Source organism: Hyalella azteca, unplaced genomic scaffold (assembly GCF_000764305.2).
Source record: "Hyalella azteca isolate HAZT.00-mixed unplaced genomic scaffold, Hazt_2.0.2 contig11464, whole genome shotgun sequence".
In the NCBI taxonomy this organism is placed as follows: Eukaryota; Metazoa; Arthropoda; class Malacostraca; order Amphipoda; family Hyalellidae; genus Hyalella; species Hyalella azteca.
In genome coordinates this window covers 386,025-413,001 of record NW_025941463.1, presented here as the reverse complement: position 1 = coordinate 413,001, position 26,977 = coordinate 386,025, and the positions used below count along the sequence as shown (strand labels likewise).

General features: G+C 36.1%; 1 protein-coding gene and 1 long non-coding RNA gene across 2 annotated transcripts in view; both read left to right on the top strand.

The window, feature by feature from the left end:
- The window catches only part of LOC108680635 (calpain-B), a 58,786-nt gene extending 47,653 nt beyond the window's left edge, over window positions 1–11,133 (top strand). Inside the window, exons 18-26 of the mRNA XM_047882851.1 lie at window positions 815–977; window positions 3,149–3,312; window positions 4,158–4,256; window positions 5,022–5,140; window positions 5,539–5,581; window positions 8,051–8,186; window positions 8,470–8,638; window positions 10,503–10,534; window positions 10,811–11,133. Coding sequence (XP_047738807.1) covers window positions 815–977; window positions 3,149–3,312; window positions 4,158–4,256; window positions 5,022–5,140; window positions 5,539–5,581; window positions 8,051–8,186; window positions 8,470–8,638; window positions 10,503–10,534; window positions 10,811–11,133 — 1,248 coding nt within the window. The remainder of the gene's footprint in view (window positions 1–814; window positions 978–3,148; window positions 3,313–4,157; window positions 4,257–5,021; window positions 5,141–5,538; window positions 5,582–8,050; window positions 8,187–8,469; window positions 8,639–10,502; window positions 10,535–10,810) is intronic.
- A 120-nt stretch (window positions 11,134–11,253) lies between these two features.
- Window positions 11,254–17,088, top strand: LOC108680666. The gene is made up of 3 exons (XR_001931439.2): window positions 11,254–11,351; window positions 11,428–12,060; window positions 16,627–17,088. It is a non-coding gene; the product is annotated as an uncharacterized LOC108680666 (long non-coding RNA).
- The last annotated feature ends 9,889 nt before the right edge of the window (window positions 17,089–26,977 follow it).

The following is a 26,977-nucleotide window of genomic DNA, read 5'->3' as shown; positions in this document are numbered from 1 at the left end:
TAGGTAGCTCTTGATGACATATAAGGTATGGAAGGAATAGGTATGTAAGTGGTTTAAATGATAGAGGGAATATTTAATATATTATATCAATGGGTATAACAACAATTCTTATTATAGGAAAATTATTAGTAAATTCAACCGTTACTAATGCGTACAAGGATGGCTTATAAGGTATAGGAAATATAGGACTAGGCATTATATCAATATGTATGATAGCAATTCATATTATAGCGATAGGATACTAGTAAGGTCCGACTTTCACTGAGAAGGTACGGTAGTTCTGGCTGTTCTATAAGGTATTACTTGAATTAGTTTAGTTAGGTCACTAATGAGGATTAACATCCAATTATCTCACAACATTCAGCTTTTTGGTTTTGCCTAAGTTCAAGCAACTGCAAGTTATGCTCAAGAAAATGCTTAGATTATTTTGCACAAATAGTGACACACTTTCTATACTTAGCACTGAAACGCCCTGTTGCCGAACTCACTTCGGTTTGGGTGGCCCATGAAAAGGCCAAATGTGCATCATTATTTGCACCATCTCACTCATTTTTTTGTGCAATTTAACCTATTTTTTTCTCGGTCGTAGAACTTTTATTTAGGCGAAATAGGTCCACAACTCCTTGCCCAGGATCTAGGCGAATTAGTTAATTATTATTTACTATTCATTTATTATTTATTCAACTTCTTCTCCAGGATTTAGGCAAATTAGTTAATTATTACTCATTAATAATTTACTATTTAACTCCTTCCCAGGATTTGGGTGAATTTGATAATTTTTACTTATTAATTTACTATTTAACTTCTTCCCCAGGATTTCATCCGCGAGTTCGGGACGCTGGAGATGACCAACCTGAGCCCAGACTCTCTGTCAGACGAGGGCGTGATGGCGTCCGTGCAGCACCACTGGGAGATGAGCGTCTACGAGGGCGCCTGGATCAGGGGCTCTACTGCGGGGGGCTGTCGCAACTACCTGCGTCAGTAGCTTGTTGTCCTTATGTTATATTGTTATCTTGTTATCCTTATATTAGATCAGGGGCTCTACTGCTGGGGGCTGTCGCAACTACCTGCGTCAGTAGATCTTGTTGTCCTTATGTTATATTGTTATCTTGTTATCCTTATATTAGATCAGGGGCTCTACTGCTGGGGGTTGTCGCAACTACCTGCGTCAGTATAGCTCCTGTTATCCTTCATTCTGTTAATAGTTATGATATTTTAAGTTAAAGTTAAATCAGTTAATTATTATCGCATGATACTCAAGTTAGAGATTCTTTTTAGCGCATTTCCTCATTTATGGAAAAGGGCGCTATTGTGCTCGTCATGTCCGTCTGTCCGTCTGTCCGTCCGTCTGTCAGTGACCACGTTTTCGTCGACGAGAAAATGCGCTCTCTGTCACTCACTGCAGTGAGTACCGAGTTAATTTTTTCTATTGATCGATTTGTGAAAATCCAAGGTGCCCGAACGCCTTGCATCCTCTTAAATGAAGCGAGCGTCTTTGTCTAAAATCGGAAATTTGTTAGTTTCCGTTTTCTTGGCTCATTTTGTAGCTGCTGGAAAGGCGCGTCTAACGCAGTACACCGCATGTATGTATGTGCTCAAGTTTTTGCGTAAAGCAATTTCAAAAATGTATAAAATGAATTTTTTTAACAATATGTCCAAAGATTCCTTTAAGTTAAATCTATATTTATAGATCATTATTCATGTTAATTGCAAAGTCTTTGCACTCATTTCAAAGCTACAAACAAGACGCGTTCAACAAAGCTAGCACTATAGATGTACATGCAATAATTTTTGCGTAAGGCAGTTTGAACTTTTATAAAATGACCATTTTATAACAATAATTAAAAATTTTCATATAAAATGGTATTTATAGATTATTATTCGCCTTACAATTGCAAAGTGCTGGCACTCGTTTGAAACCTAAAAACAGTGCGCGTTCTACAATGTTAGCACTATAGATGTACATGCAATAATTTTTGCTTTAGGTCGTTTTGAACTTATATAAAATGAACTTTTTATATATACATGTATATAAAAAGTCACAATTTTACCTTATTATTCACGTTAAACTGGGGGGCAGAAATAAATCTACTGGGAGCCTTTTTTCTAGCAACCAATGCAACCAACTCTCAATAAAGTAGGTTCCCTCAGGTTGCCCTGGATATAACTGTTGAAGACTCGTGCTGGTACCTTAAATGCAAATAATTGGCAATAGGAAAGCTTGGGCTACAATATCACGCAATTTTTTTGGGCATTTCTTATTTATTCAGTATAGTATTTTACTTATTTGTCTCCCCTGAACAAGTAAAATATCCATCTTAAAAATCTCCTCCTGTGATTTCAAGCTACAGCATTGAGAGATGACCATTCGATTCAAATCAAGCTCTAGCGATTCACCAATCAATTTTTTTTGATTTAGTTATAGTTTGGATTATATTTTGAAAATGGAAAGGGGAGAGGGTTAAATCGAGAATTACCCGAAAAACTCCCCTCCTACCCCAACAAATATGAATTTGGAAAAATCAATTAGTGAATCATAGATGTGGTCTTTACGAATCGAAATATATGTCTCTCGATGTTGTAGCACGTTAATTGTTGGAGGATTGTTTTCTACATTACCCCCATTTTTACCATTTTCTCTGAATTTTGCGTTTTCTTTCATTTTTTCAAAAAAATTCACACGAACAAATAAGTCTTAGATTTCTATTTTACACATGTGAATCAAGTTACGAAATGATCCGTCCGTATATGAAAAAGTTTTTTTTACCAAGACGCTTTCCTTAATTATGCTTATCAACCCTTCTAGGACAATCTTCAGAACTCCACCTCCTCCCCTCAGAGTCGTTTTGTCTCAACCACCAGTGCTGCATCAGCCTGTAATCTCATTTATTCCCCCGCAGAGTCATTCTGGCACAACCCCCATCCCTGCGACTCCCTTTAACCCCCTCTTTAACCCCATTTTATCCCCCTTTACCCCCGGCAGAGTCATTCTGGCACAGCGGCACAGCTCCCATCTCGCAACTCCCTTTAACGCCCTCTATAACCCCATTTTATCCCCCTCTCCTCCGCGCAGAGTCTCTCTGGCACAACCCTCATCCCTGCAACTCCATTTAACCCCATTTTACCCCCCCCCCTTTACCCCCCGCAGAATCGTTCTGGCACAACCCGCAGTACCGCATCACCCTCACGGAGGTGGACGACGACGATAACGACAACAAGTGCACCGTCATCGTCGCGCTCATGCAGAAGAACCGCCGCTCCCAGCGCAAGCTCGGCCTCGAGTGCCTCACCATCGGCTTTGCCATATACCATGTGAGCCGGGGTCGTGGGTCGGGCTCGTGAGACGGGGTCGTGAGCCGGGGTCGTTAGCCGGGGTCGTGAGCCGGGGTCGTGAGCCGGGAACGTTAGCCGGGGTCGTGAGCCGGGGTCGTGAGCCGGGGTCGTGAGCCGGGGTCGTTAGCCGGGGTCGTGAGACGGGCTCGCGAGCCGGGCTCGTGAGCCGGGGTCGTGAGCCGGGGCCGTGAGCCGGGCTCGTGAGCCGGGTGGGGTCGTGAGACGGGGTCGTTAGCCGGGGTCGTGAGCCGGGGTCGTTAGCCGGGGTCGTGAGACGGGCTCGCGAGCCGGGCTCGTGAGCCGGGGTCGTGAGCCGGGGTCGTGAGCCGGGGTCGTGAGCCAAGGTCGTGAGCCGGGGCCGTGAGCCGGGCTCGTGAGCCGGGGTCGTGAGCCGGGGCCGTGAGCCGGGCTCGTGAGCCGGGGTCGTGAGCCGGGCGAGCTGGGCTCGTGAGCTCAACATAAACCATTATTACTAGGATAGCTATTATTTATTTAACCATATGATCTGCAGGGAGTTATTGCTCTAAATTATTAATTCTTATTCCGGTCATGAAAAAGCTTACGTTTGAACAACGTTGATATTATTTTGAAATAACGTTTAAATAACGTTGAAATTACGGTAAAATAACGTTTGAATAACGTTAAAGTTATATTGCCGTAAATTTAAAATTACGTTGAAATAACTTTGAAATATCACTGTAACGACGTTTAAATAATAAGTTGTATGATAATTATTATCATCATTATTGACATAATTTTTAATAATATTTATTATTACTATTATTTATATTTTAATTTTTAACAATAATATCTCCCCCCCTCAGCTGCGGGACCCCGACTCGCTGCCCCGCCCCCTCGACCTGAACTTCTTCAAGTACAACGCGTCGGCCGCGCGGTCCCCGTCTTTCATCAACATGCGGGAGGTGGGTCAACATGCGGGAGGTGGGTCAACATCCGGGAGGTGGGTCAACACGCGGGATGTGGGTCAACACGCGGGGCCCTAACAAAATTCAGGGACCGCCTAGGCTTTGGCCGAATAGTCGCTACACTCGGCGAGAAATTATGCTGGATCTGCTCGACCACCAGATCGAAATCAGGTTCTGGTCAGAATCTCCTTTCCGACATTATAGTCGCCTGATAGTATGACAAAGGTCGGCCGTGCCGAGTCATAGCGAGGTAATAAGCTGCCCAGAGGCTGCCCTCTGAACTCTGAGCCGAAACTGACGTAGAGAACTGATTTATGTGCGATCCGAGTACTAGGCGGCTCTAATGCAGGGTCGCGCACGCCTGTAAATTTTGTTAGGAGAGGTGAGAAGCCGTGAGTCGAACTCGTGTATACAGTCCTTACAATGTATAAATAAATTCAACGTATACGAGAAATACAATGATTAAAATCAACAATTCCGCAATTTGATGCTCTTCAACAAATTAAAATCGACAATTGAACAAATTTGCCTAAATGAAGAGCATCACTTGAACATATGCACACAGTGTATAAAATGTATACGATAAAATGTATGCGATACGATATATGCAGTTTATACGATGAATACGATTCAATGTATGTGAAACGATATATACAGTTTATACGATGAATACGACACAATGTATGTGAAACGATATATACAGTTTATACGATGAATACGAGACAATGTATACAATGTATTGAACCCCTCTCCCCCCCCCAGGTGTCCTGCCGCTTCAAGCTGCCCCCCGGCACCTACTGCATCGTGCCCTCCACCTTCGAGCCCCAGGAGGAAGGGGAGTTCCTCCTCAGGGTCTTCTCTGAGAAGGCCAACGTCATGGAGTGAGACCCCAACCCCGACCCTTGAACATTATATCCCCATGCTTGCTCAACCCCGACCCCTGAACATTATATCCCCTTGGTTCCCCAACCCAACCCCTAAACCCCATACTCCCTTGTTACTTTCATAACCTTGCAGATAATTCAATATCAATTAATATTATCATGTGTAGCTTTTATATATCATAAAATATGTTTTTTTTATATCGTATGGAAAAAAACAATATTATGCATTGAAATCATCGAAATTAATTGAGGAAAGAAGTATATTAAAAAATAATTGATACGTACTTATCATGTCCTTAAATAAATACAATATAGAAAGAATTTCAGAATATTCTACACACATATATAAATTAAAATATACATTTTACACATTCTTATACATTTTCATTTTTCAGGGAGAACGACGGTGACGTGGGCTTCGGTCAGGTCGACGAGCGGGTTAGTGATAATCCATAATTATTATATTTATTAACAAATAATGATGTAAAATTATTGCTTATTTAATAATTTATCGCTTCTACAATTATGTTCGTTGCTGCTCTACTTATTTTCCTTATCTCTATTTATTTAAATATAAATATTTACAACATCTACGTATATCTACAATATAAATAAATCTATTTATTGTTCATCCATTTTGAATAATATTCGATATAATAAATCTATTCATTTTTTAAATATAAATACATTAATTAATCTATATTTATCTTCCTTTATTTCACTTATCATACTTCTTCACATTCAGCGTTCATCATGGCCGCTTCTCTGTCGCTGCTCTCTTCTTCTCTCCACAGTTGCCGTTTTTTGGCTTCTTTTTACCGTTAATTATATTACCAACGATCGCTTTCTACCAATTATCGCTTGCCGCCTCTTCTCCCCCTCGCTTATTATCTTCTCCTCTTCTCTATCTAGGCGGGTAGTTCACCTGCCCCTCCGCCTAGGGTGAAGCCGCCTGTAAGTCTAAATACTGGAGTCCCTTCTTCAAGATATGACCCCTAAAACATGGGTGCTCCTTCGCTACCTATTAAACATTACCCGTGAAACTGTCGAGTCTAGTGATAATGTCGAGTTCTCTCAGAGATGGTCCGTTGAACTTCGTTTACTAAATATGACACATAAACTAAGGTACCTTTTGTAGCGTCTACGTGATGTGTACCCCTAAATTTGAATTTCATGCGCTTTTTACTGGATTCAGACCCCTAAATTTAATTGCCCTCGTGTCCTCTACTAGATGTGGTCCCAAAAACGTGGGTGCTCCAGCGTCGTCGACTAAATGTGTCCCAAAACTTGTGTACTCCCGCGTCTTCATTAGATATGTACCCCAAAATTTGTGTACTCTCGCATCGTCTACTAGATGTGTACCCCAAAACTTGTGTACTCTTTCGTCGTCTACTAGATGTTTTGCCCCAAACTTGTACGCCCTATCGCCGTCCGTTGACAAGGGCATAATTACTAGAGCCTTCGTTACGTTCATTATATATGATCCGTTGATCTCGGACGCATACCATCGTGATTTCCACTAAATTGTGCCGATAAAGTTTGATAACATTTTACCGTTTATTTAAACTGAACCGTGCAATTAGGTGCTCATATGTTAGATACTAACATGACCGTCCAATGTTAGTTGAAGTGGAATTTATTTGAACAACATTACTTCTTTGCACAGTTTGGCAAGATACCCGTTTCCGTAATCCCATATGGTCGATATTATATAAAGGATACGAGATCTTCTGATTTATCAAGAGTGTTCGTTTCGTTTCTTGGTCATCGCCACGTTGTTTTTTACAGAATTTAAACAAATTTATTTAATTATATAAATTAATCAATTTGAGTAATATATGAGTAATTAGAGTAATTTTTAAATCTTTTCTACCGCTAAGCCACCAAAAATTCTTCAAGACAAATTTTGTCGAACATTTGAAAAATGTCAACCTAAACACTTATCATTCATCTTTTACGGCAGAAATTTTACTTTGACTACGAATTTACCAATGGGAAAAACAGTAGATGAAATATTTTAGCTGTACTACTTCATCAACCGATACAAATTCGCCTCTTTTCGCTTGAAATCCTTCACAAACTCAAGAAATTTGTCTGCAAAGCCGAAATTTTCCAAAAAATGGCAGAGGTTTATCCGAATCTGCAGACATTTAGCACAAACCACCGAAGCTTTATAATGTAATTGATGTGTGACTCACTTCTTACCTTTATAAAAACCCGTTCCTCTTACATACGCCTCATCCCTATGCGTGAATCCCTTCCTCGTGTCCCCTTAGGGGGACTTCTGACGCGTGTCTGTGCTCGGCAGAAGTTCTATGAGATTTCGCGCTCCTAGGGGATTGTTCCTGAGCGCCCCACCGCTGAGCTCGCGGTGTCTGACTGCAGGTCTCAGTTGTGGGGTTAAGTTATTAGGTAGGTAGGATTCCTTGCATTTCCCTTCTCTGTCTCTCTCGTGTGGGCGGTGGACGTCCCGTGTAGGCGACCTCTTGTTCGAGTGTCTTCGTTTCTGTTGATTTTCACCTGTCCCTTCTTTTCACTTCGTCTCTTTGAGCTGCTAACGCTGCTTCTTTCGAGCCAGTTTCAGCGGGCTGAACAACTGAGGCCTTCCGCCCCATGTGGGTGATTATTAATTTGAGACTCTGAATAATTGAGACCTTCCGCCTTGCTGGCGATGTTAACTTTTAACCTTCGGTGCGAAAAAGCTTGAGAGCTGAAGCGCTAGCAAACCATTGTACTACTACTACTCCTTCCTCGTGTACTAACCCATCCCCATACGTGTCGCACACTAATGTATGAAATTCATCCCCATGTATAGCCCCATCCACATAAATAGCCCCATACTCATGTACAAACCCCATCCACATATACAACCCACAGCCTCGTTTAACCCTCATCCTCCTCCCGAAGGTGAAGCCCGCCAGTGAGGAGGAGGCCGCGGAGCAAGACGAGCGCATCCGCGGTTTCTTTGCCAAAGTCGCCGGCGAAGATTTAGAGATTGACTGGAGTGAACTCCAGAGTGTGCTCAACTACGCCATGAAGAGGGGTGAGAGGGCTGGAGATTGACTGGAGTGAACTCCAGAGTGTGATCATTTATGCCATGAAGAGTTATGAGGGGGTAAAACTGATACAGGCTATTGTAGACAGCAGATTTTGATAAAGATTTCCAATTAAGAACTGATGAAGCAAATCGTATGTTCAGAGCACGACATTGCTGCACTGCCAACAGAGCAGTTATAACTTCAAACTGATTTTGAACTTAACTGAACCTGATTTTGAACTTTTGATTCAACCTGATTTTGAACTGAACTGAAACCCTGACCCCGCAGAGTTCGAGTTCGAAGGCTTCAGCAAGGATATTTGCCGCTCCATGATCTCCATGATGGACGTCGACCGCTCCGGCAAGCTTGGCTTGCGCGAGTTCATCCGACTCTGGACTGACATCCGCACATGGAAGGTGAGTTCTTCCGACTCTCGACCGACATCCGCACCTGGAAGGTGAGTTCGTCAAACTCTGGACCGACATCCGCAACTGGGAGGTGAGTTCNGGGTGAGTCATGTGCAGAACATGATGGGTGAGTCATGTGCAGAACATGATGTGTGAGTCATGTGCAGAACATGATGGGTGAGTCATGTGCAGAACATAATGTGTGAGTTAAGTGAAAACATGAGTTGAACAATCGTATTGTTTTGAAACGCATCAAAGTAGGCTGCATGTGGGGTTGATTTTTATAGCTACGATCTAATCTTTGCCGCCTGAGTAGCTATAATTAATAAAACAAATTATTTTAACATTCGTGGCCCAAGTTACTGCTTCCCGCAATGTGGTTGTGTGACCCCGACATTTTTTCCGTTGGCGATAGTTTGCTTGTTGGCTGTCAAGATAGTAAAAGTTTACAAATAAGTCTTCCTTAAATAATTCTTAAATAAAATTCAAAACAGCGATGTAAACAAAGTCCAACTTGCCTTAAATATTGAATATATCTAGTTGGTTCCTGGTTATTTTGGTAACATATTTTGTTTAACATGAAATTTTAATACTGTATGTGGTCAATAAGTAAATTGACGCGTAGTGTAGCAGTCCCAGTGCACGCTGGACGTAGCAGTCCCAGGCTACGCTAGAGCTCTAGTGTAGCAGTCCCAGTGCACGCTGGACGTAGCAGTCCCAGGCTACGCTAGAGCTCTGTTTTTCTGTCGTTATCGTCATATTTAATTCCCTACAAATTATTCCTATTTACCCTGGCTCCCAAATTTGGCTTCACCTGATTGAAAATCTATTTTAGCAAGTTTTGTACCGGATGCGTTGATTTATTTTGTTCATTACAATTATTTGCATATTTAAACTTGTAAGACGATGTAAGGTCTTCGTCTCACGCATCACTGATCGGTTTTTTAAAGTTTTTTAACAAAATCAATGCCTTTATAAATAGGTAAATATTTCCCTATACTTTATGTTTGGAACGCAAAAAGTATATATTTTTATATACCTAAATATTATTTTCCGCAAGTGCGCGATGGCTATTTAATTTTTTAGTTTATTAACTATATATATTATATCTTTATATATTGCTGATATCTGATTTCGCTTGCAATCTATAATATAATGTTTTTTTTCATTGTGTAACCTATGTCCTGTTTTTATATTGTGCTTTTTTCCATGTTATGATAATGTTTAATTCAACTTTTTCCCAAATATATGTGATTGTTGCTTGAATGTTTATTATTCGATTTTTTAATGTTTTATTGACTTTTTTTCGTTTTGCTGATAGAGTTGTATGAATATTGTCAAGGTTTTTCATTGTTTTATTTTTTCAGCTTTTATATTTCCAGTATAATTTATAATAGTTTTTAAATAACATTCATTCTCACATGACGGAAACATATTAATTTGTATGTTCTCAGAAAAATTGTATTGCCTATGGCGTTTTCACGCATATAAACATGTCACGTATAAAATTAATAAGCTATACCTACAGCTATTAGAATTCATTACACAACTTCCATGATTTTAACACACCAAATTAAGAGTGGCGTTAAACTTAACCCTTCAGGGTTTTCTTTTTCCAGATGCTGCTACTCGGTTGACGATTTAAAATTTTCCGTTAACCGTCCAATAATAAAGTATTGGCAATATTTGAAAAGATTTCCAGGCCGGTGAGAGGAACTGGCAGCGTCTGGCATCTTAGCCCGGGCACTGATTGGTTGTTTTGAATTCTTGATGACGCTTCGTGATTGGTCAAAATGCAAATGATTTGCTGTTAAATTCCACGACAAAGCAAAGATAATCGATTCAGGGAATAAAATTATACCTCTACCACCCCGACAAAAACCTGTTTGGTGAAATTCTGTTGTTTAAGTGCAGTGGTAGTGGCTCCAAAACGGGCGGAGTTGTTCGTGGGTCCGAGCCTTCTGAAGCTTAGTTCATTTCCTGGTGTCGCTGGCAAGCGGCGCATGCGTAGCCGTCGAGGGCGATGCATCAGAATGGCTTTGATACTCACCCAAAACTAACTCGTTCGCGGTCGCGGGCATGCATTACTTTTGTGGTCACATTGATCGTAGATGCTCTTAAGATGGCGAGTCTGCCGTCATCTCAAGATGTCGCCAACCGTTTCGAGTTTCATCTATATAAGTTATTAATTAATGATGTTATCGGTGACTAACTCGTTGCAGGTGAGCCGATCTCGAGGGAGACTAACAGAGTTTCCGAGGAAGCCATTGAGGAGTTTGTATGTCATCTTATTCATGTTATTGACGGTAAACTGATCGTAGGTGAACCAGAGAAGTCCGTGCCGCCTTCCGAGGAAGCCATCGAGGAGTTTGTATGTCATTGTATTCATGTTATTGACGGTAAACTGATCGTAGGTGAACCAGGGGAGTCCGAGCCGCCTTCCGAGGAGGCCATCGAGGAGTTCTACAACTCCTTGTTGGAGGAGACCGCGGAACTGCAGCGGGATGCTCCTGCCGAGGAGGGGCCAGAGGAAGAGGAGGAGTGAAGAATGGTGTGATGGGGTATGGATGGAAGGTGAAGGGAAGGATGGTGTGATGGGGATGAATGGAAGGTGAAGGGGAAGGATGGTGTGATGGGGTATGGATGGAAGGTGAAGGGAAGGATGGTGTGATGGTGATGAATGGAAGGTGAAGGGAAGGATGGTGTGATGGGGTATGGATGGAAGGTGAAGGGAAGGATTGTGTGATGGGGTATGGATGGAAGGTGAAGGGAAGGATGGTGTGATGGGGTATGGATGGAAGGTGAAGGGAAGGATTGTGTGATGGGGTATGGATGGAAGGTGAAGGAAAGGATGCGAGGATATTAAGGAATAGGACGATCGGTGAAACTTCAATGCGAGAATGATTGAAGGTGGAGTGTGAGATGTGGTGATGGAGACTTAAAAAGGAGTTTACTGCTTACAAATTTTTTTAAAGGTATATTCATGAAACTTTTGATTAAAATACCAGTTTTATTACGTTCAGCGTTCACGTAAAACGTTAATAAATGAGCAATATACTAATTGAAAAGTCAATGGGACTCTTTCAAAATAGTGACACACTTTCATGCCTCAGCACGATCAGAGAGCGGACATTATACTGATACACTTTTCGGTCGGTCCAAACTGGGCCAGAACTACCCAGAAAATAACAAGAAGTATATCGCTATTAGGACAATATCTCACTTATTCCTACGAGTGTACACTATACATTTTCTTTCTCTAAGTTTATTCATTAAATTTTATCACTGTATTGCCATTGAAAACAATAGAAGAATATCTGAGCAATAAATTTAGAGGATATTCTGTGCAGCATAATTCTGATTTTAAATTAATAATTCTGCATAATAACAAGTAACTTTGTCCTCTCGTACATACATGCTGGGCTGCCACGCCAGAGCTGATGAAGCGTGTGCTACTTTGTTGATAGTAAAGGTGGGTTGAATTTTGTTGATAGGTGGGTTGAATTTTGTTGATAGGTGGGTTGAATATTGTTGATAGGTGGGTTGAATTTCAATTTTACAGGTGGGCTAAACTTTCTCAAAATTAATGATTGGTTGAACTTTTCTAACATTAAATATTGATTGAAATTTTTTATATTGAAGATTCGTTAAATTTTGCCTATAGTAAAGGTGGGTTGAAATTTTTCTATAATAAAGACAATTTGTTGAACTTTTTTGAAATCGAAGATGGGTTGAATTTTTCAACCCGAGAGAAGGTTGTGCTCCGCTCATGCACTCGTATATGGAGGAAGGCTTCCTGTTCTATATCAAACCCGCTGCATGCACACCGCTGGTATACCGCATATAATGCGTGTAAATGGTGTAGCGATCAAAATATATCATGTATTGCAGCGTCATATAATTCATTCAAATTAATGCAATATCCTGCACTGAACCTCCTGTTTGACTTTACTTTCTTGATAACGAAATTTGTTATAATCATTATATGAAAAAGGTATTTATAAATTCCCTTTCTACGTATCTTTTCTGACTTCAAAATTAATTTTTTCCAATTACAATACTAAAAATATAAAGAATACTAAAAAGTATTGAAGCAAGGGTATAAATGGTTGAAATGTTCAAAAATTAGTCATTTAACCATAAAAGTGGTTCTTGTGTTTTAACATTGGTAAGTTTTAATTGTATATGTTTATTGTATTGGAAAAAATTGTTTTCAACTTGATTTCTAGCGTCCAACTTACAATATTCACCATGTTGAGATTTTAGCACGCATTACTTTCATCGCTCCGAAATTTGGAAAATATCACTATTTTTTAACGTAAAACAATCAGAAAGTTTGCAAATCTTGTGCGAGCCATTTTTTATTAATTTTCAATCATTTATTCCTAATTTCCCGCGATTTAATCGTTAATTAACGTCGTAATAATCCACCACTACTCTAATTTAAAAGGAATGTTGAGGGAATGGTGTGTGGCATGACGGAGTGAACGAGGTATAGGGGCATGCGGGGGTGGGGCATGTGGTGGGGTATGGCTGAAATATGCTGCTTCTCCTCATTATAAATTCGAAAATAACTAAGCACATTCACTTTTCTACTCTTCCATTTCACTCAGCAATAGACGAAAGATCATTCCACCAAAACCTGTATGGGACAACATTGGTTCACCATTCGTGTACCATCATTTATCTTCTTATTATCTTTATTATCTAAGGTATTTCCCGTTCTTCTGTATAAATCTTTATTTTCTTGCAAGTAGTTATCGGAATTCAGTTGCACAGCTGGTAACTTGTATATATCGCAACTTGACAAGCGCTTATCGTCATCTCTTAACCATTCTTTTTTCCCCCAGCATTTGCTGAATGATATTATATAGTATTTGCACTTCACTGACCATCTATCTGTACAGGTTGAATGTTCTGCACTTCAGCACTAACTTCGTATGATAATAATAATAATAAAAATTATCAGAATAATTTTTTAATTACACATTCAAAATTCTCTATATTCATCAAACAAAATTTATAATATTCTGCACCATGAATTCTCGTCGAAATTATGTCGTATAAATTTCAAGTAAAATTCTCTTTGCAGCACCAAAAATTTTCACGGCAATTCACATCGGTACAATTAATATCTAAATTTATTTTTCAGCAGAAATATTTATGATGGTCCCACCGTTGAATATTCTGGGCAAGTCTCGTGGCATCAATTAAAATTATTCATCAATGATTATAGATAATTTTAATATATTTAAATACCAATAATTTTTCGAGCCACGGTATTAATCCATGGCAATCGAAGTTATTATTATAGTATTCATATATATCAAAGCACCAATATTAGAAATTATATATATATATGTTGGTATGATATTTCCCCACCCCCCCAACAGTCATCTCTGTTTTTATCTAAAAAATTTAACCTTAAAATGTGTCCACAATAAAAACTTTTTTTAAGCTAACTGCGAAAAAAATAATATTCAGTCAACCAAATTAATCTTTAATTTTAGAAATATAATTCAAATTCTCATATATAAGGATAGAAGGAATCGTCATTTCCTACCTCTCTTAGGAAGGAATCTTCATTTCTTGTCAACTTCAAAATATTTTCTTATTTCAGCACCTAAAATGCAAAACTCAGTCATTCTTTTTTTGTGTTCAAGGTGCACTAGTTATCCTTATCACAATTTCCATTTGTAGAAATGAGTCTTTTGTAAAATATTTTCGTGAGTTGATTGATTCACTCGAACTTCCACTGAAATCTTGTTCACTTTCCACGAGGTTTCCACTGATTGCATAATTTCTATTCTGCTGTATAATTCCTGAATAATTTCATCTGCTGTATAATATTTCACTGGAATTCACTAATCTTTTTTTCAGAAGCATGCCGCACTGCAGTTGGTTTGTTATAATTAATGACTTGATTAATTACGTTGTAACAATATCGTTTCGTAACGATTGTTATAATTAATGACATGAACAATCATGTTTATGATCATAACCACCAAGCTGATATGATGCATGTTTTTACAATACAACAAACTTCTATTTCTTCTAAAACACGACATCAATAACATATTAAAAAGATATGAATGACATACCTAGCACGATTTGCATAACACAATCTACATGCACCGTATGAATATCGAAACGTAGACAACGTATACAGACCATACTTCAGCATTAGCAATATACGTATGTATTACGCAACACAATTGAGCTTGATATTAATAATAATCATGTATACAGCGGAGCAAACACAACAACATGCACATCACAACAAACAAAATCTGTGTGTTCTGTTGCTTCAGTCACTCATTTAAATTGTGTTGCGGGTGCGAACCTTGTGCTCCTGCGCTGAAAAATGTATTACGAAGAAAAGCGTAAATGACTCACAAGTTTCGTTTTCAAAGGAAGCGTTTCATGATTGTTAATTATTTCGATTAACAACAACAGGAAAATGCTATTATTTATAAACTTAGTTCTGTTTCCGTTAAGTTTTACTACATATTTTTTCTTCGAGCTCGTTTTGGTATTTCTGTTAGTTTAGATCATTCCTCCTCTTTTCGTTTCAAGCCTTCCTCTTCTATTCGTTTGAAGCATTCCTCTATTCGTTTGAAGCATTCCTCTATTCGTTTGAAGCATGTTTGTTACTTACTACGCATATTCGTCTCCTTCGTTTATGTTGTTCTTATTCGTGTTAACAATTCATTTATGAAGCACGCATATCATATTCATTGTAAATTTATTATTCAGGGATATTTTTTCAATATTTAACCGTGATTTTTGAACGTTTCCTTTTCACATTCCTTCTAAACATTGAATTTATACCTATTTTCTTAAAAATTCCCCATATTGTTAAATGATCTGAGTTGAGGCGAAGGCATGACATCTGCATGAACATTATTTCTTATTGTAATATTCGTTCTAAGAACATTTTTATAGTTTATTGTATAACTCCATTGCATGGTTTCTTTTCATGTGTGTGTGCAATTAAGTATATTAAAATAACATGCTCTGGAGTGCTGATTTTGATGTGGGTTTTTTCTTACCAAACTTCATTTTTGTATGTAATGGAATGAGCTACGTATTTTTGGTGACGGCTTGGTCTTGCTGACTTTATTTCAAAGGGAAGATTAGGAATGTCATAGAGAGCTCCATATTAACTTATTTTCTATTTTTCCGATACTAAAACCAAATGTTTTTTGTCAAGTAGAGCAACGTACTGTATATTTATGGTGAAATTATTATTTTAATATAATATTTTATTGATATATAGTGAAATTATTGATGGCAAAGGTTTTACAAAAGTTTAACTTATAGAATTTTTTTCATTAAAAAAAGTTCAATAATGTTATTGTGGAACTGTTGTTTTAGCTAATATTGGAGGATTAAGGCCTAATAGCTTTTTTATTCATTACAAAAAAGATAACATCAGTACAGCGCAGTAAACTGCCTCCTCCACTTGAAATATTATTTATATTAATAACACTTAGTACCATTTATTTATTTTACTATATTATAGTAATTATAACTGACATTTATTTTACTATATATAAATAATAATAACTAACATTTTTTTATTTACCTATATTTTAAAAATAAGTAACATTTATTTATTTAACTATATTTTAATAATAATAATTACCCATATTTTATTACTTATATTTGATTTTTTTATATTTTAATAATGACCTATATTTTATTTATAATAAGTAACATTTATTTATTTAACTATATTTTGATAATAATAATTAACATTTATTAATTTTCTTTTATTTTAATATTAATAACTAACATTTATTCATTTAACTATATTTTAATAATAATAGTTACCCTTATTTTATCACCTATATTTGATTTTATTTATATTTTAATAATCACCTATATTTTATTTATAATAACTAACATTTATTTATTTAACTATATTTTGATAATGATAATTAACATTTATTTATTTACCTACATTTTAATATTAATAACAAACATTAATTTATATATCTTACTAATAATATTTACCATATCTCGTTCACTACAGAAACGTTCGAGGAGCGCTGTGCACCAGGGGAGTCCAAAGCGACGTTCACGCTGGACGAGTTCATTGAGAAGACCATGTACACTTGAGTTTATTTCATATCTTTAAAACTTAGTAAACTTAAAGTTGTAACTTGCCTTGTAACTTGAATCAAAGACGTGATACTTGTAAAGGTTCACCTCCGGTCACTTAATAAAAGTTTATGTAATAGTGAATAAGTAAAGATGGTTAAGCGAAGTAAGTGTTGTTAACGAATTAAATACGAATTTAAGAAAAACCCTATCAATCACAAATTTAATATGAAAAATGCCTCTAATATTCTAAAAGAGCCTTTAAATTCTTCCAAAAAATGCCTTTTAAAATCTCTAAAATTAATTCCTTTAAAATCTTCGAATATAATGTCTTCAAAATCTTTAAAATCAATATTATCATCTTCATTACAACTATTATTATTGCAATATTTACTATTGTTATTATTATTTCAAAAATATTTCGTAAAAATTGAATTTTTTCTCATACGCGCATCACTTTCTGAAGTAAATACACTTAATAGTCTACAAGTAACCGGTTGTAAACGGTTAGGTCTGCACAAAACGGATTATTGAATGCATAGGCCTTCTGATACGAAAAATATATGAAGTGCATTCAAACGGTAACTAAAATAATAACGGTGGGCTAATGTCAATAAATAACATTCTTTACGAATATTTTTAGTGATTGTGAACATTTCTGCTATTATTTTATCGACAATTGCCAAATTTAAATGTTTTAGCTTAAATATATTTTCGGTTTGGCTTTGATTTCATATTTGGGGTAAAAACAATTTCGTTTTGCTTCGGATTCAAGGGGCTTTGGGGTAAAAAAATTATTCTCGGCTTTTGATTCACGAGGCTTTGGGGTAAAAACAATCTCGTTGGGCTTCGGATTCATTGGCTTTGGGGTAAAACAATTTGCTTCGCTTCTGATTCATGAAGTTTTGGGGTAAAAACGATTTCGTTTAGGTTTGGATTCATGCGGATTTGGGGTAAAAAAATTTCGTTTACATTTTCAAGTCACGGTGACGTCCACGAATGGCACCCTCTTCTCGCCCTAACCAGATAAATCAAAAACATTTACTTCTAGATGTTCTACTTGTCAGATCATTGACCGTGTTATCCTAGACGTTCATCGCCTTAAGTTTGTTATAATAATTATGTAATATTAGATTACATGAACTGATTCGCTTCCTTTCCATCGTGTCAAATGTTCGATTGTATCAGGTTGGGCTTTGTTTTTTGTCCACCTGACTGGGAAAATAAGTTTTTTTAAGTTGAATTATTTAGCTATTTCTTCATACAAGTAATGGGTAATGGTTAGAATAACGGTGCTAGTTAACTTCTGATCCGAATAATGATTGATGGTAGAATAATAATAGTTGTCTCGATTTACTTCTAATGGGAATGATGGTTAATGGTTAAAAAAAAGTATCGATTTTCCTAGGTTCAGTTACTCTCACTATAACTATAAATTGATATATTATATAACACTAAACATAACTATAATATGGGCTTAGTATTTTTAATTTCATTTTTTTAGAAATTGCCGTATATATTCAACATACATTGATATACATCTAGCTATGTTGAATCCACAGCAAGGTTAGGGAAAAACATGTGTTCGATGAGCATTAGTTCAACGTTTAAAACAAATATAGCATATATTACCATTAAGTAAAGTAAGGTTTTATAGCATGCACTCTTGCCTTTAGATTAGCCTGCCACACTCTCGTTCAAGTGATAAGTCTGAGGCCTGAATATGTATTTGAGATAGAGTGTTTAAATTGAATTGACTCTCATTAAATGTTAGAGAGTGTCTCTCTTCGAAGAGAGTGTCTCCCTTTGAAGAGAGTGTCTCTCTTTGAAGAGAATGTCTCGCTTTGAAGAGAATGTCTCGCTTTGAAGAGAATGTCTCTGTTTGAAGAGAGTGTCTCTTTTTGAAGAGAATGTCTCTTTTTGAAGAGAGAGTCTCTCTTTGAAGAGAGTGTCTCTGTTTGAAGAGAGTGTCTTGCCTGAAGAAAGTGTCTCTCTTTGAAGAGAGTGTCTATCTTTGAAGAGAGTGTCTCGCTTTGAAGAGAGTGTCTCGCTATGAATATTAATTAGTATATATTTCTACCAGATCTGTGGTGTCTGGTTATTGGACTCAAAATAAATAGAGATGGTAATTGATAGGGAAATTAGTTTAATAAATTGGTGTCGATTTCAGGGGAAATTCATCTAAATGCATCCGATGAAAAGGGTTTGTAATTTCATGTAGAACTCGCCTAATTATTGGGTTAATTAAATAGATATCTTATTAATGTATTGATAATACCTAATTAATTTGAAAGATATTTGCCGACGAATGAATGATGTCCTCCAATGTCTGATAGGAATAGCATTAAACGTAATAATTTTATTTAAAAAAATTAAATTTACAAACATTTCATTATTCATTCATTAAACATTACAAATTTAAAACTTCAATTGAATAAAGATATTAATAAATAGGGTAACATTGGGTAATAAAAATGAATGTGCTGATTTTGACATCAAAATTGAGCTAGTATCGAATTTATATCATGGTAATCAAATGTCAGTCTGATATCTATTGAATGCAGTAAAACAAATCTATGCGTAATGCATGGTAATTATACACATGAATTTTAATTAATGTTATTCTTATTTTGGTTAAAGTTTATCGTTATCAAATAACGATTTTTAATTAACTCTTCTAATAAAACATCCGATAGTCTGTAATATCGAACCTTCTACGCACATTTTTTATAATAAAATCTTTTGTATTTACGTTAAGAACAGACTTATGAATTTTAAATGAAATGCATTTTTTAAAATTGTTAATGCTTAATCCAAATTTTACGATTTCATCTGTTTGTACTCATGTACACGTGCAGCTATTTCGTGTGTACGTTCTTGATGTGATTTGTGTGATGTAATATTTACCTCTAAATTGGTAGGTTTAAATTTGTGTTGTGTTTTACCTCTGTTGTCACTAATAAAAGTTTTGAAAATTGTAAAAGTTTTACATTTTCCTTTTAGAGAGAGCGCGTCGTTTGGCTATACAAGAAAATTATATAATATTCCATTCGAAAGTCAAAATTACTATTAATTTGAATAAGCAATTTTTAATAACCGCCAATTAATAATGCCGTCATAATATAATAATATTCACTATTGGATATCAACACTAGTTATTTACTATTGGATGTTTATCAACACGGAACAAATGCTAAGAATATCATCAATTACTATATATTTATTCATCACTACCACCAGGGCCGGATTATCAAAACTTCGTAACTTTTTGTACGTACGACAAAAAAGTTCTGTGGTACGTAAATACACCCTAATTTTGGCATTATCAAAACTTTCGTACGCAAGTCTTAGCTAAAAGCCTAAATTTTTTTCCCGCGCAAATTTTTCCCGCGCAAATGTTCTTATAATACCACCGCTAGTTTTACGTTGTCATAGCAACGCCACTCGTAAGTCGATTTTGCGTACTTACGAAGTTTTGATAATACGGCCCAAGGCTTACAACACACAATAGCCCCTGTATTTGACGGCGCTATATTACAACACACAGTAGCCCCTGTATGTTAAGGTACCAGACTTACAACATATAATAGCCCCTGTATATTACTGCGCTATATTACAACATTACAACATTAACTTAATGTCGCTATCTCCCCCCGAATTTAATATTTTTAGACGCGTCGGAATTTATAATGATTATATATTAAAAGCAACAGACGAAAATCTGACAGTTTCTAAAAAATAAATATTTTTGTTTGAGCCCTCATTCCCTGCCTCACCCAATATAAATTATAATTAACCCATCAATGTGGGTTAATTATATCAAAAAGGGTCAATTATATCACCATCAAAGGCAAGATGGTCATGGGTGGCCCGCTCGTAATTTTTCGCCTGCATTATTTGCCTAATATCTGTGTCTAATATTTTCCGCCTAATATTTGAGTGTTGATATTTGTAGCCAATTTATTTTGCTCTAATATTTGGCACCTAATATTTGTATGCTAATATTTGTCGCCTAATAATTGTGCACTAATGTCTGTCGCCTAATAATTGTGCGGTAATATTTGTGTACTAATATTTGAGCACTATATCTGTCGCTTAATATAAGTGCACTTATGTCGGGCGCCTAGTACTTTTGTATAAATTTTTCTCGCCTAAAAGTTTTGTTGTAATATTTTACGCCTAGGCATTTGTGCGCTAGCGACTTGATTCGCCGCTGTCCACTCCACCCCATTCTGCATAGATTTTTACGATAATGAAGGCTCTTCCCAAGGCTTCACTTAAGCCAGGCTCTTCGCTTCACCTTCAAGAATTAGTATTAATGGAGAGGCGTTGTACATGCCATACACACAAAAAATAAATTGATTAAATTGTCCAGACAGTGACATACTTTCTTACCCACAGTGCGAGGAGAAATCGGACGTAGCGATGATCCGTTACTTTTTTCAGGACAATCTGGGCCAGAATGACAGGCACAGAAGCAAAAAGTATATCGTTATTTGTACAAAAACTCTTCCATTACAATGAGTGCATACCAATATAGTTCCATCAGTCGTGTGCCATGTCAGGGTATGTTATTAGGTAATGAAGAATCATGGAAGGGTAAGTTGAAGCTATCATTTTCTGGGGAATAATTGTCTTGCCACTTATCTTGATGGAAGATGGCAATTCGGGGCCATGCCAACGAGTAAAAAATACTTGAACGTGCAGCCAGGTCAATGTTAAGACTGAGAAAAGATTTCGTCTGAGATTTAGATTAATCATGATAGTATAAGTTTCAAATCAATAATAAAGTTTAATTCTTTCAAGTAGAAATACTTCACTAAATACTCCGGCTGTCGAAGCAGAAACTTATATTAAATAGTATTGTTGAATAAATATCACTGATAAACTAACTGTTACTAATATATAAAGTGTTGAATATTGATATATTCCTGCTGAAGGATTCTTGAGCTAAAATAAAATCAGTTCAGCAAATCCGCTCCTACCTTGATTAGTGAATTCGCTCGGGGTAACTCAATAATTAATATTAGTGGAATAAATATGCTTTTACATAAAACTTTTTGTACACGCCTTTTGTATATGACGAGAGAGTAAATTTTATCAAAAATTATGATTTTTTTTAATTCGACGAAATAGACGTTTAATGCATTCAAACTTTGTGTTTTTTAATGCATTTGAATCATTCATAATCCCTGCCTCCGAAAGATATTTTAGGGTTAGAAAATTCTTAACTCATTAGCTCCCAATTTTCTTGCAATGACAAGAAAATGAATACTAATGCTTTCTAAACTAATATGAAATGGTTACTGCTAATACAATGCTAATGAATACTAAAATAAAAATGAAATGGCAAGTATGAATATCACACTGTATTCATACCATACTGCTGGAAATTATACATTAAAAAATCAAAGACAAATATATAAACCTGGTCAGAGCCCCAGCAATAAATTTAAAGCTATATATTTTTCAAATTGGACGAATGAGTTTCATAAATAAAAAATACCGCCATTTCAAATGGTGGCATCTACGAGGGGCTACACAAAAAATATGTCTGACTGTGAGCTGCGCAAAGTTTTGGCAGTGCCGAATTCTCCCTGAATATGAATATTCTATTGACATTCATCAGTTAGTGTACCACGCATCGATACCCTAGACAGCCGTGTTCAATTATCGCAATTTTTTTGTGTCGCTCTTCGTTTTTTGTTGAGGTCTGATATTTGTGAGCAACGACCTGCCGTGCAATTTTGCTTTGTTCTGTGAGACACCGGAAAGTAAATGCTAGACAGCCTGCGAGAATGATAACATGGGGAGAACGCTAGTTTTTTCAGTGATTCTCCCGCTTTAAAAAATGGGAAATTGCAATGGATGACCAACCTTGTTCAGGTCATCCTTCCACTAACCGCACTTGTTAGAAAATTTCAAAATTTATGAAAAATTTTTAATAGAAAAGTTTAAAAATTAGGAACCTTATAATCCTTGAAGATTGACGTAAAAACATTTACGAATTTCTGGAACTTTTAGTATTACTCCTGTAAATTCTGACTGAAGATTTTAGATAAATAAATTATTTTTTTTTAAATTAGTTTGGTTTATTTCTCCCCTTCCCTTCGTATGTATAGCTGTACGCGAACGGGTTAAAACTTCCGATATGACAAGCGTTGTTACAGTTCTTGTCAGAAGTCGAATATAGCGTTGTTACAGTTCTTGTCAGAAGTCGAATATAGCGTTGTTACAGTTCTTGTCAGAAGTCGAATATAGCGTTGTTACAGTTCTTGTCAGAAATCGAATAGTGTTGCATAATTTTTGACTGCAGTTCCTAATTTTTTAGTTCCTAAAGACTAAGTGTTTAGTATTTGACAGAATTGCTTAGTATTTGAGTGGGGTGCTTAGTTTTTGACAGGAGTGCTTACTTTTTGACAGGAGTGCTTAGTTTTTGACAAAAGAGCTTCGTATTTGACAGAATTGCTAAGTATTTGACACAAGTGCTTAGTATTTGCAATATGTGCATTTAATTTAACAGAAAGGCTTAGCATTTGACAGAAGCGCTCAGTATTTGACAGAATTGCTTTGTATTTATTATTTTTTCTTAGCATTTGAAGGGAAGTGCTTAGTATTTGACAGAAATGCTTAGTATTTATTTATTTCTTAGTTTTTGACGGATTCGCAAAAGAAGTTGGTATTGTTTTGTGTTCACGTAACGCAACCTTGACGACGGGATGGCGCAGTGTTCACGCACCAAAAGTGCGGGCGCCTCAGCCCGTGCTACGTTGGGGCGCTGCAGTGCAACACTGTGCACCTTCCTTGGCAGTCGGTGGCTGACGAGGGCGACGTGCTGTCGTCAGGGTAGCACGTCCCGGGGTTGTCGTCGGAGAAGATTTATAATATTGTGATATGTGGTATAGGTTGATATTTTAGGTATTGTGCTTGTACAGTTGATTTCAGTTTATTTTAGGTACTGAAGCACAAAATATATATTAGGGACTATATTCAATTTAATTTAGGTGCTGAAACTTAAAATAATTTAGGGACTATGTGTAAATTAGCTCTCATATGTTCCTATTGAGGCATATGCATGAATGTAATTGCCTTAATTTGGTCAATTCCATTTCATGAATTTAATTTCTTTATGAATAGTAAGATTATTTATGGATTAGCTCTAGTATATTGCAATTCATTATGGAGGGTACGTACCACAATATTTCATTAGGAATTTAAGTATAAAATAAAGATTTATTCGCCATATTTCCATCAAAAACTTTTCGAAGACCAGCTACATCTTCAGTTTAAACTTGAAGAATTTAAATATCAAAAATTTCTGCCAAAAAATAATTTAGAGCAAAACCGGTACCAACCGCGTCATCGTACAAGTACAATTATTGTACATCATTCAAACAAAAACCATCTGTAATTCTATTGCAAGTTGGTCCATGCACTCCAAATTTGCACCGAGAATAAAATTTTCAATAATTAACTATTTAATAAAAAAAATTCTTATTGTAAGATTCTTTAGGGCAGAATTTTTAAATTATTTTCATGTAGCCTGAGTAGATGGAGCGCCCAAAGTACACGCAGCAGCCTAAGTACACGTAGCGGCTGATTTCTCGTCTGTGATTGGTAGGTTTAGATTGAAAAGTTGTCAGTGATTGGGTGACTGAGTAACAGAACGGTAACTATTTTACAACACCTCTCTTCAACTTCACTTCTTGTTTGTAGGTTTGTTTGTCTGTCTGCAACAAATCTTATAATCGATATTTAACACACTTCTACCCGTCCAATTTATCTGGGCCTATACTTTCAAAAAAAGTTAAGATATCGTAAGTTCATCAGCCAATCAGTGACGGCCTTTCAAGCAAAATCCACCAGTCATAGACAAGAAAATAGAGCGTAAGTACTTACGTTCACTTAGCGAATTTTGGAGACAGTGCATGAATCAATTGACAGAATAAATAATTTTGAAAATTTAATTTATTTCTTTTGTGTATTAAAATAATTAAAAATTAATTTTTTTGATATTCTAATTAAAATTAAAAATTCATTGTAAATGTTTTACATTGGAGACACTGGATTTTTTTAGAAGTGTTGTCTTTAAAAAGTAATTTTATAAGTATATTATTTATAGTACGGCCCCAGGTGACCATGTCTTTGTATTGGATTTTGGCGCCGTTTTTGCTGCTGATCCACGCGGGGCAGGCACCCGGGCACTGGCTGTGTGAGGGGGTGGCGTGCCCCAACAACCCCGTCATCTATGCCCAGCCCTCCGCCGCCCCCGACATCCACGGCCTGGGCAACTGCTTCACGTACCCCCGCTGGGGGGGCGTCGCCGTGGATGTGCTCTGCATGGCCATGTGTGCCCACGAGGGCTGCATGTATGCCGTTACAGGGGACGGTTAGTTACATTATTTTAATTAAGTTTATAAATGTTTTTATTACACTAAAAACATTGTAATTAGTTAATATATAAAAATTAGGTTTATAAATGTTTTTAATACACTAAAAAGCATTGTAATTAGTTAATATATAAAAATTAGGTTTATAAATGTTTTTGTTACACTAAAAAGCATTGTAATTAGTTAATATATTGATATTAGGTTTATAAATGTTTTTATTACACTAAAAAGCATTGTAATTAGTTAATATATTTATATTAGGTTTATAAATGTTTTTATTACACTAAAAAGCATTGTAATTAGTTAATATATTAAAATTAGGTTTATAAAGGTTTTTTATTACACTAAAAAGTATTGTAATTAGTTAAAATATTGATATTAGTTTTATAAATGTTTTTATTACACTAAAACATTGTAATTAGTTAATATATTATAATTAGGTTTATAAATGTTTTTATTACACTAAAAAGCATTGTAATTAGTTAATATACCGAAATTAGGTTTATAAATGTTTTTATGACACTAAAAAGCATTGTAATTAGTTAATATATTGATATTAGGTTTATAAATGTTTTTATTACAATCATGATTATTATTACACAAAATAGCATTGTAAATTACCATCATCAAACATGCTTTGACTAACATGACAGAAGCATTCAACAGTACTCCTATCAATATATTGTTCATTTTAATCCGGGACAAATCGTGATAATTATAAAACGCATTAAAATAAAATTTATTATTTTGTAATTTAACTCCCGTACGCACCGTGTTTTTCGGCTGTATTCTAACCAACTTTATTAGGAACTTTTTTCGAATTTTATTGTATCTGAATGAAAAGTAGTTATTAAAGTAGTACGCTGTACAATAGCACGCTGTACAGTAGTACGCTGTAGCCAGGAAATAAGTAGCATTAATGAATCACTTAATCCTAAGTACATACATCAAAAGTTTGCTCAAGTTTACTTATAATTAAAAAAGTTTGAATTACAAAAAATGAATTCATAACATAATTTTCAATTCAAAAGCAAATGCAAATGCCGAGTAATTTTACCATATCTTCATCGTTTCGGAAACGAGCTTCATCGCTTCCTTTTCGTGTAAATTGTGTATTCTCTATTATAATCGCTATATAATGGTTTGTATCCATTGTTTATTTGTACAGATTTCGGCTTCAATCAATTTTTTATATGTAATTTAAATGAGTATGATTTGGAAGCGGTTGAAAGTTTATAATAAGTAACGTGCAGGTACTGTACATTTATTACCTGAGTCACTCCAACAAGTTCAATAAGAAAATTATTGTGAAAATAAAAACTTTTTCAGTGACTAATTTTACGATGAAAATCACAATAATTTGTTTGCCAAACAGGCCTTTAATGGTACCAAAAACTGATAAATTTAGACATTTGAAAAAGACTGCTCAAGTAATTTGTAACCGTTAAATAAAATTATGCTCAAAGATGACAAAATAAGTTTTTATCCGTTTAACAAAATTAATTGGAACACATTAATTTTGATATTTTTTACTGCTCTTTTCACCATTAAAAATATATCGGTTACTCATCGTAAAATGAAATTAATTTATACCCATAAATTGGAATTTTTTTACTGCTCGTTTCTGCCATTCAAAATATATCGGTGATTCACCGTAAAATAAAATTAATTTATACCCATAAATTGGGTTAATTTTTTTGTACTGCTCTTTCCGGCCATTAAAAATATATCGGTGACTCAGGTGGCTGCGTGCTGCTGGGTAGCGGGCTGCTGCCCCCCCACAGGCCGGGGGCTTACGTGCCCCGCAGCGGCCAGGACGCGCTGATGGAGGTCGCCCGAGGCAAGCCTGTGACTGCGTCGTCTGCGGAGCCAGACTATGGGCCTTACAAATTG